Below are 9,485 nucleotides of genomic sequence, written 5' to 3'. Positions count from 1 at the left end.
CAACTTGCTACAACACCCACAATAAACTTCAGCAGTTTGCCTAGCAACACAGCCATTGTGACTGATGTGGGTAAAATGTATTACTTGTCTTTTGATTACAGTAGCTAATGATCACTTTATGTATTCATGCGTGGCTTTCATAAGGGGGCCTCTTGCCCAGGAAATATCAGCAAGCTTCCACAGGAAGTGGTCTAAAGCAGAATGTCGCAGCAGGTGCTTTCTGCTTTCAGTCAGAAATACAATATCACTCTTTGAAATGTAATTATCTACACATTTCAGTTAAAAATGTAGCATTACTAGCATTCAGTTAAGATCACTGATTTTTGTGCTAAACATATAACTCCCATATAAAGGTAAATATGGCAAACCATTGCTTTAAACAACTGAAACTCGTGGTCTTGTGGTTTCTTTCTGTGATAATGAATAGATTAATATAGCATCGTGCTGCTCACATTGTACGAGATGCTGAGGAAGATGCACGCTGCCAGGTGGCCGCTCCTTTTTACCTTGTGCCTCACGTGTGTGTGTTCAAATGGTAAGTTTTAAAAATATATATATCTATAGATAGATAGAAGTCGGCTAATGAAAAGTTAATGAAAAATTTCATGTATTTAGACAGTGATTTTGTAACATTCCGATTTTACTCATATTGATAGAAAAAGGCATATCACTGAATATATTTTCTAATAAAATAATTTTGTCAATATTAAGGAAACATAAACTGTAAATGATGCGAGAAAGGTTAGTTGAATGCCATATACAGATCACACAAGTTCAGTGAAAAAGTGAAGCACTGTCAGTCTTCATGCACTTTTTTGTGGTCTTCATTTGGTTTTTATCTTCATCTTAATCTGGTCTTCACAGTCAGTATACTTTCAAAAAAGTCTAAACTTGTGTGACATGAATGTACACAATGAGAGTAAGTAAGAATAAGATGTTTCTAATTAAATATAATAATCAAGTGATTTAAATGGTAAATGGACTCATTCTTATGTAGCACTTTGCTACTCTCTTGGAGCACTCAAAGCGTGTTATATGCGCTTTATTTAGGAAGAGTGAAGGTGTGAATTCAGCCTACAGGCGTGCAGTGATTAAAATGTTTGTATGATGAACTCCAGCCAGGCTTCACAAAAGAGCACAGAGGGGAACCATCTATGCCTCGTTTTTGGTGACAGTGATCTAAATGAATCTGTACTAATTGATGGAGGTGTGAGCTCTGAAGTAGGCAGAGGGAAATTGAAAAATAATCAGATAAATAAAAAGACTGATAAACTGCTTAAAAGACGGAATAATTATTCTCTCAGCAGGATCATGATCCATGGTGTGAGAGCTACCTTTTGATAGAATATTTTCTCACCTAATGTCTCACTCTTCAAATCAATACTGTATACTTTCACGTTTTGGTGTCTAATCCAGAGAAATGCATATTCACTCACCGGTCACCTCTTTAGATATATTATTTTTATATTGCGTTGAATCCGGGATTTGCCTTCAGAGCCGCTGTAATGATTTTGTGTCACAGATTCAACTCGTTGCTGTAAGAGTTTCCCAGATATTTCAATCCGTATTGATATGATAGCATCACACAGTTGCTGCAGATTCATCACATCCATGATGTGAATCTCCTGTTCGACCATATCCCAAAAATGCTCTAGAATAAGATCCGGTGACTACTTGACTACAGTGATTCTGTTGGAAGTAGCCATCAAATGATGGTACATAGTGGTCATAAAGGCACACTGTGGACATGGTCAGCAACAATACTCAGGTAGGCATTTATGCCATATTCTGACCCTAGCACCCAAATGTTGTGGCTGATATCAAGATTTATGAAACGTTTTTCCAAATTGCTTTCGGCCAATTTTGGTGACCCTGTGTGACTTTTGGCCTCAGTTTCCCATTCTTAGCTGACAAAGTGTCCCACAGTGGGGTGTGGCCCACAGGAAATGGTTGTGTGGAAAAATCACAATATATCAGCATTTTGTTCTGAAATACTCAGAACAGCTCCTCTGACACCAACAACAATGTCACATTCAAAGTCACTTACATCACCTTTCTACCCTATTTTGATACTCGTTTTTTTTCATTTCTAGTATCTTTATCCAATATATAACATATGATCCATCAGATAAGAAAAACCTCCCCTTCATGCACTATATTATTTTTATGTGTTTGTTTATTGTTGTACAAGTATAACATATCTTCTATAATATTCTACAATATTTATAATATAATATTATCTTCTTTAATATTTATAAGCTTTTAGATTTTTTTTTTGTCATCAGCTCTCTTCAGCTAATCTTATCGTCATCGTAAACATTGTTCGCTTTTAACTGAAATTTTTATTTTGCTGTGGTAAGACCTATTAAAAAATGTCTGTTCTCATTCCCTATATAAGCTTTTTTCAAATATCAGTCTTTCAGAGAAGACAGCAAGCACACAAAATTATGATGATAATTGATTTGATGTTACTTTGTTTCACGCTTTGTGGTTTTTGTAGCAACAGATCCTTTGCCGCTTCAGTTTTTAACTACTTTTGGTGTAACTGTACATTGGCATAAGATATGGTTACTCTGTTGAAACATTTAAAATTGCTTAAATCATTTTAACATTTTCACTATAGATCATAAATTTTTACACTAACGTAGTACCACAGGCCAGTTTTAATCAATGTGTAAGGGTTGTATAATATAGTTGTATTTATTGTGATGACTTTTTGGTCATTTGAATATGAAATAACTAAACTTGATTATATTTCATTTTTTCCTTGAAGATGAAAAATCTTGTGAGGATTCAGTTAACTTCTGTGAGAAGATCAGTAAGACCGTTTCACTTGGCTCGTCTGTGCTCCTACCATGTAACCTTCGACCAAACAGCTCCAATTGGGTGACATGGAGCCACGCTGCCACAAGGCAGGCAGAGATGGTGCAGCTTTCATCTCAAGGGCATGTTAAGTTCCTGGACCCCAGAAATGGCCGAGTCAAAGTCTTTTCAAACGAGCAAATCGACGGGAACTACTCTATTAGAATTGATGAGCTTGAAAAATCTGACCTAGGGTGTTACCGCTGTCGACGGCAGTGTGTTCAAGTCATGGAAAGTCGTAAGTGGAGTTTTATTTTAAGCTATGTTAAATATTCAATACTAAACAGCAGCCTGTAGAGTTTCTTCCTTTCCAGGGTCACAAACCTCAAGACCCATTACACGAGAAGGGACAAATGATTAAGCGACTGTTTCCTGTGACACATATTTTGTAAAACCACAACTTTTCATGCAGGTGCAAGTACCGCCGACATGTGGCCAGTCATTTACATCTGTATTGGTGTGGCTGCACTCCTTCTGATGGTTGTTGTCAGCTTCTACATCTACTGGAAATGCATAGGTGAGAACCTGACATGTCAGACACAAAGCTGAAACTGGGTGGTTTAGTAATACAGTTTGCTTCTGTTTCAGTTTGCAGTAAAAACAAAACACAGGACAGTGCCGAGATTCCCACCATTGCAGGTACAGAGTCTATGCCATATATTCATATCTGTGTTACATCCTTTGTTTGTAATTTTTTTCACTTGTTACCATATTTTACGAACACTAAAAAACTAAAAGGGAATTTAAACTGGGATTACAAAGATATGTATATATAATATATATACTAAAATATCATTGCTGTTTCACTGGAAAAAGGTAACAGACGCAGGCCGGTTTGTTGTTTCCTACATGCAGCTCAGTGTTTAACATGCTAACCTGCAGTAACTACCTGCTGGCTTCATATTTAGCAGACAAAATTTGTAAAAATTTGCCAAGACATGGAATAGCTGTCTTCCCAAAAATCTCTGAATAGACCCTTAATTTGCTCTGACAAATGTGCCACTGCAGATCCCAGTGCTCCACCTATGCCAACAATCAATGTACCAGTGGGTGTACATGTGCGTGTACAACAGGCAGCAGGAGCCTACGGTAATAATCTCGTCTACGGTGAGTTTACTCATCTTTTCTTCCCTCCTTACTTGCTAAAATACAATCAAGTAACTGTCTTCCACCTGAGAAATAATGATGAGTACGTTTTAAACAAATCTTTTTTTGAACAACAGAAAATGATAACCTGCGCCCAGCAAGTGCAGAACCCCCCAGAAATCACTATGACTCACGTGGAGCTGTGCAGTATCTGGACAGCATTCAGCCTCAACAGCCCGGTCACAGCAGCGGTGGGATTTATCCAAACGTGGATCAGTTTCACTTTGAAAGGGTGGAAAGTCAGAGAACCAGACAGAGATTTCATTTAGGTGCTTGGAAAAAAGTCACTTTACTTACGGCATTACTGGTGACTTCTAAATAACAGTGTGAAGTAACTGTCTTCTCTTACCCCATTAGAGCTTTTCAGCAGGTTACGGCAAGCAAGTCTCAGCCGGCATTATTACGGTAATCTTTAATTATATTTACATTTAAATTATTTCATTATTATGAGTTCAGTTCTGTCCGATTTTGATTCATCCGTTTTATTTCACAGTTAACCAACGCGATCTCCGCAAGCAACACGCCACATCAAAGCAGGCGGTGAATCAAAAGAGAGGTAGTTTGAGTTGATGATAAATGAGGAGAATGTCTGACAATAAACACAAAACACAGATTCCTTTATTAACTCACATTTCTTTTCCAGTTGGCCGCGAGAGGAAGAAAAACAAAGACAGTGAGTGTTGACTTCATCTGTGGGCATGTTACTAATCAAATAATACTGTACACTGAACTGCTGTTTCTTCCTTTTTAGATTGTGAATACAATAACCCGATTTACAACACAAGCTCAGACCAGCTCAACCGGCTGTAGAGAATGAAGGACAGAGATTTAAACTCCTTCCACAGTGAGGATTACTGATTTGTTTATTTTATTTCTTTGAAGTGATTCGTGTCTTATTGTATTTGTTTGTAGTATCACTGCACTTACTTCACTCCCTGTACTATTCTTGTTTCTGAACTGTTGATGTTTGTATGCTCTTTTACTAAAGTTCATCATTTATGGATCTTCACATATAATATATTTGCAATCTAAATGTACACACATTCAGAGATGTGTGTTACTTAAACTTAATAAAAGAACCTGTATGTACTAAATTTGGTTTGACTTTTATCACTGCATGTTAAAGCAGTTCTACGGTGCTTTCACTGTCAGCGCTTGTACCTTCTGTCATAGTAACAATGAGATTGCATCTGAATCCCAACTTTTCATTATGTCACCAAGGATTGCTGCATCATTGTGAAAACTATTGCTAACTAAATAAAAGAGTGGCAGATCGTAGTGTTCTTTGCAAACACACACACAATCACACAAATGTTACTGCTGAGTGCCAACCAAATGCCTGATCCTCTAAATCTTCCCAAAAACCGATTCTGTTCATCAGGACGTAGCATTACGCAGCAGTAGAAACACTACTACTCTATGTCTCTCATCCAAGTGACCGGACATGCCCTTTGTTTCAATTTTAACAGCACACTTGTGAAGTTTGATGTAGGTCTCTTTTCTGGTTACGGTGCTATTACAATCACAAACTGAAAACTAGGTTTGTGCTAGTTTTTGTCACCAGGACCACATTTTTCCATGATGTCAGCCTGTTAAACTTACAGGCTCAGTGCAAAGACACTTTAGAACGTCATATGTCAAATTGCATGCCATTAACATGATATGCTTTAGTACTGAATAAATCCCACTCTTATTTCCATAGGTAACAGAGCTATAATATATAGCGTAACACAGCTGAACAACAACACCTACAGCCACAACTCATCTAAGTTGAAAAACGAATTAATATAGTTGACACCTGGTTAATATACGAGCTCAATTCAATTTTATTCTTATGGCACCAAATCAAAACAACAGTAACCTAAAACATTTGATTTCAAATGTAAATTATTATTCCCAGATACATACTTCAGTTTGCAGCCATATGCAGCCATATGCAGTATTAAGGCTGCGTACCACACTCATATGCCGGCAGATAGAGAAATGCTTTAAGAGGAGCAGGAGCAAAAACAAGAGAGCAAGAAAAGCATTGTAGAAAACCATGCGTATGAATTCATGAGCAAGTTGGTCTTGGCAAAGCATCATCCATGTGACTTGATGGCAAAAACAAAAGCCAACACATCACAATCTGAGCAACGCAAAACAGTTGATGTGATGAAGCTAGCTGCTGCTTAAAAGAAGAGGGGAATGCCGAAAAAACCGAATGGCAGCTGATCACACCTTCTTTATTTCTGTTAGAGAAACCATAGACAAAACATTTTTACAAAGCCCATGAGAGAATTTCTCTTCCAAACCCAGGAAGCACGTAAGCACTTTCTTAGTTGGGAGGTAATGGATATTCAGTGGCAGCGTCCTTACATGACCCAACACAATGTTATTAAGTAAAGCCAGATCACAAAACCAGCAGGTAATACATTTCACATAGTTTGTACCAACAGCACAGATCGAATGGGTGATCACACTTGCTCTCAGTTTCACAGATCTGCCTTGGTGTGAAAAAGGTTTTTGCAACCCAACACGGCAGAACTTAGTTTGTGAAATGGTCTCAGCACTTTCTGTAACTTATGATTTAATGTTCCAGTTTGGTTTTGCGGACACCTGACACATATGAGAGGTTCTAAAATTAAGTGAGGTCAAAAATACTTCTAAATATAGCTGCAACTCTTACAGAGCCATGATTGATCAACGGACATCCTCAGCACTTTAGTGGGTGCAACCACCTGAACCAATCTTTAATTTTTGTTTCATGCTTCACATATAAGGATTCTGATGACAAAACTGGGATGAAGATTTCTCCTTAATCAGAAGAAAGTAAAGGCCCAGGAGAAACAGAGATGTGACCATCAGCATCTGTGTTGCTCTTACTTAACGTTCTCATCTCAAGTTGAATTTTATTTCCAACCACAACAACAGTAGTTCCTTCTACTGCTCAAAAGTTAACCTAATTTCACTAGATGCAGATGCAACAATAGCAGCCATAACCAGCAAACAAAAGCACTAACCCCAAAATGACAAAAAACAAAACAGGCCCAAAACAGCCAGAGCTCAATAACCCATACAACAACAACTCCCCACAGCACAGCCCTGTTCCTCTGCCTAACCCTAATCTAACTGACCCTCACGCTTAGTTTTCAGGTGCTACTTAAGTTGGGTACTTATGCATTTAAAACCACAAAACTGGTAAAATATAAATGGCAAAAAACTGTTGCATCCTTGAATGTGTCTCCAAGGCAACCCTTCAAACCACTTTTAACATTACACTATCAAGACCTCGCAATGAAGTCAAAAGGGAATTCCCTCTCACACCTAACAGCAATTTTCTACAAACCAAGTACAAGCCTTAGCTCAAAACCAGGAAAAACCCCCGCAGAAGAGAGCTTACTGAGCAAACATGCAGCAGAACAAATCACATTCTGTTCTTCACTACAGCTGCTTCAGTTACCTCAGAACTAGAGCCCAACCGATGATCTGCTAATATATCGGTACCTGCATTTGCAGTGGCTGATAAATGAAATTGTAAGCATTTTATAAAGAAGAGCTGGACAGGCATCCTTCAAACATGAGTGTTAATTTTGTTTTGAGTTTTAGTGTTGGTGTTACAATCAGAAAGAGAGATGAAGGGAGTCTACAGGAAAGGTGGAGCTGTGATATACCAGCTCACTGGGCCAAGGTGTACCTCATGCTCATGCATGATCATCCAGTAAGCTCAGAAAACACCAAAATAGAGTTACAGAGTGCCAAGTAGTCCTAGCTACTCTAAATGTTTCTTATGTAGTGTCAATAGAATACACCGTCTTTTGGATCAAGATATCACTGGAGGAAGATGGAAATGCAAGTATTAACATTTGCATTACCTCCTCATCTTTGTAAGACTTGTCTTTAATTATCCTCTTTAACTGAAATGCTAAATTTAACAATGATTATGCAATGTATTTATATTTATGTTAAAATCTTTTTTGTGCACCCCGTCAGTGGTGTTTCCATCTACAGAAGTAAATGTAATGAAAACTCTTATAAGACAAAAAAAAAAGACACAAGTTGCACATGTAAACACTTTAAAATCTATTTATTGGATTTAGACTGTCATATAATATGTGATATATTGACATCAACGTTCAACATTCTGCTAGAGGCAGCTTTTAAAAGAAAAAAAAAAGGGTCCCATGATGAAGTTTACAGGGACATCAGCGCCATCTTTCTGCAGCTCATTTACAATGAAGTGTTTCTGGTGTCACTCAATCAGCCAGCGACACTGATGGAAATTAAGTACCTGAACTGTTTTGACTATTCAGTGTGCACTGTTTTAGTATTTGCAGCCTATGAAGAGATGTCCATTACTGGACATCTAATACTGGATTTTATGACAAACAACAGTAATAAAATGTCTGTAGGAAATTTTAATATATTAGATCTCAATGACATTTAAAAACAGTAATAGTACTAAAGTAAGTCATCTTAATTCCCAACATTTACTCCAGGATCAAAGAGAGAATGCAGTCACTGGACGCTAATCTCAAAACATAAATAATAACTTTTTATGTAAGAAACCTTACAATCTTTGGTGAATTAAGCAGTTTTATTATTATTATTATTATTATTATTATTATTATTATATAAGCATTGGGTGCATATAAGTAATGCAATAAGTCAATGACACTGACATGCCTCAACAATTTAGGCTTCTCTCACCCCCGTTCTCTGCGGCCTGCTGGAGCGGGGGGGGGGGCTAGGAGGAGTTGGCCATCCGACTGCGGTCTGGAGTGTGGGGCCTCCCTGCTGCTGCGGAGTCGGGGCGGTCTGCCTCTCCCCACCGCAGGGAAAAGGGTAACACCACCTGGGTCTGGGTGCAGTTCCCCCCTCCAGGGGCAAGGGTACCTAGACCCGGTTCGTAGAGTACGCTTGGGGAGTGTGATTGTGTGTACAGCGTCTCTTTATGTCTGTCTCCACGTTGGTTGAGTGTGGAGTAAGTGCATATGAGAGCATGAGGGTGGGAATGGATGTTTGTATCTGTGTGTGCCTGTATGTCTGTGTCTATATGTCAGGTTGGGTATCAGACGCCACCTCTCTGGGGACATCTCAGGCCCTCCAAGGTTTGGAGGCCTATCTCCACCCACCACCACTTCCCCTGCCAGTGGCGGACTCCCTCAGGTGTCGGTGCGTTGGTGGTTCTTTGTGTCTGGGGGTGGGCGTCCAGGTACACACCGGCTCACTCCTTGGCGGCCGCTTATCGGGGCCTGGAGCCTGGGGCTCGCTCGGGCCACTTCGGAGGTGGGGTGCCCCCGGCCTCTCGGCCTGGGGCTCGGTCACTCAGGCACAGCTGGCTGCCGGCAGAGCTCACGGGTGCGTCACTGCAACTCCCCCTGACTTCTGCTCCGCGGCTGCTGAGTGAGCCCTCATCTGGGACTCTCCTCAGCTCTTACTGGGACAGTGGCGCGGCTGCCCCTCTGTTGGTCTTCCTTGGTCTCTTGTGTTCTGGG

The 9,485-nt window shown here is 39.5% G+C and overlaps 1 protein-coding gene across 1 annotated transcript; it reads left to right on the top strand.

Moving 5' to 3' along the window:
- Positions 1-395: 395 nt before the first annotated feature.
- LOC309688074 (uncharacterized protein) lies at positions 396-5,235 on the top strand. Its single transcript, XM_082503500.1, has 10 exons — positions 396-535; positions 2,774-3,100; positions 3,275-3,379; positions 3,451-3,501; positions 3,871-3,969; positions 4,086-4,277; positions 4,366-4,413; positions 4,502-4,564; positions 4,652-4,681; positions 4,760-5,235. Exons 1-10 carry the CDS (start codon positions 463-465, stop codon positions 4,816-4,818), a joined length of 1,047 nt encoding a protein of 348 aa, XP_082359626.1. The 5' UTR covers positions 396-462; the 3' UTR covers positions 4,819-5,235.
- Positions 5,236-9,485: the final 4,250 nt, after the last annotated feature.

Source organism: Aulonocara stuartgranti (genome assembly GCF_965226115.1).
Source record: "Aulonocara stuartgranti genome assembly, chromosome: 14".
Taxonomy (NCBI): Eukaryota; Metazoa; Chordata; class Actinopteri; order Cichliformes; family Cichlidae; genus Aulonocara; species Aulonocara stuartgranti.
Note: the sequence above shows the minus strand (reverse complement) of the source record. Positions and strands in the feature narration are given on the sequence as shown.

Excerpts from the sequence above, each read along its gene's own strand:
- LOC309688074 (XM_082503500.1), top strand. The coding sequence starts at position 463 with ATGCTGAGGAAGATGCACGCTGCCAGGTGGCCGCTCCTTTTTACCTTG. Across the intron at positions 536-2,773 it reads CACGTGTGTGTGTTCAAATG|ATGAAAAATCTTGTGAGGAT; the intron begins GTAAGTTTTAAA and ends TTTTCCTTGAAG. Across the intron at positions 3,502-3,870 it reads CGAGATTCCCACCATTGCAG|ATCCCAGTGCTCCACCTATG; the intron begins GTACAGAGTCTA and ends GTGCCACTGCAG.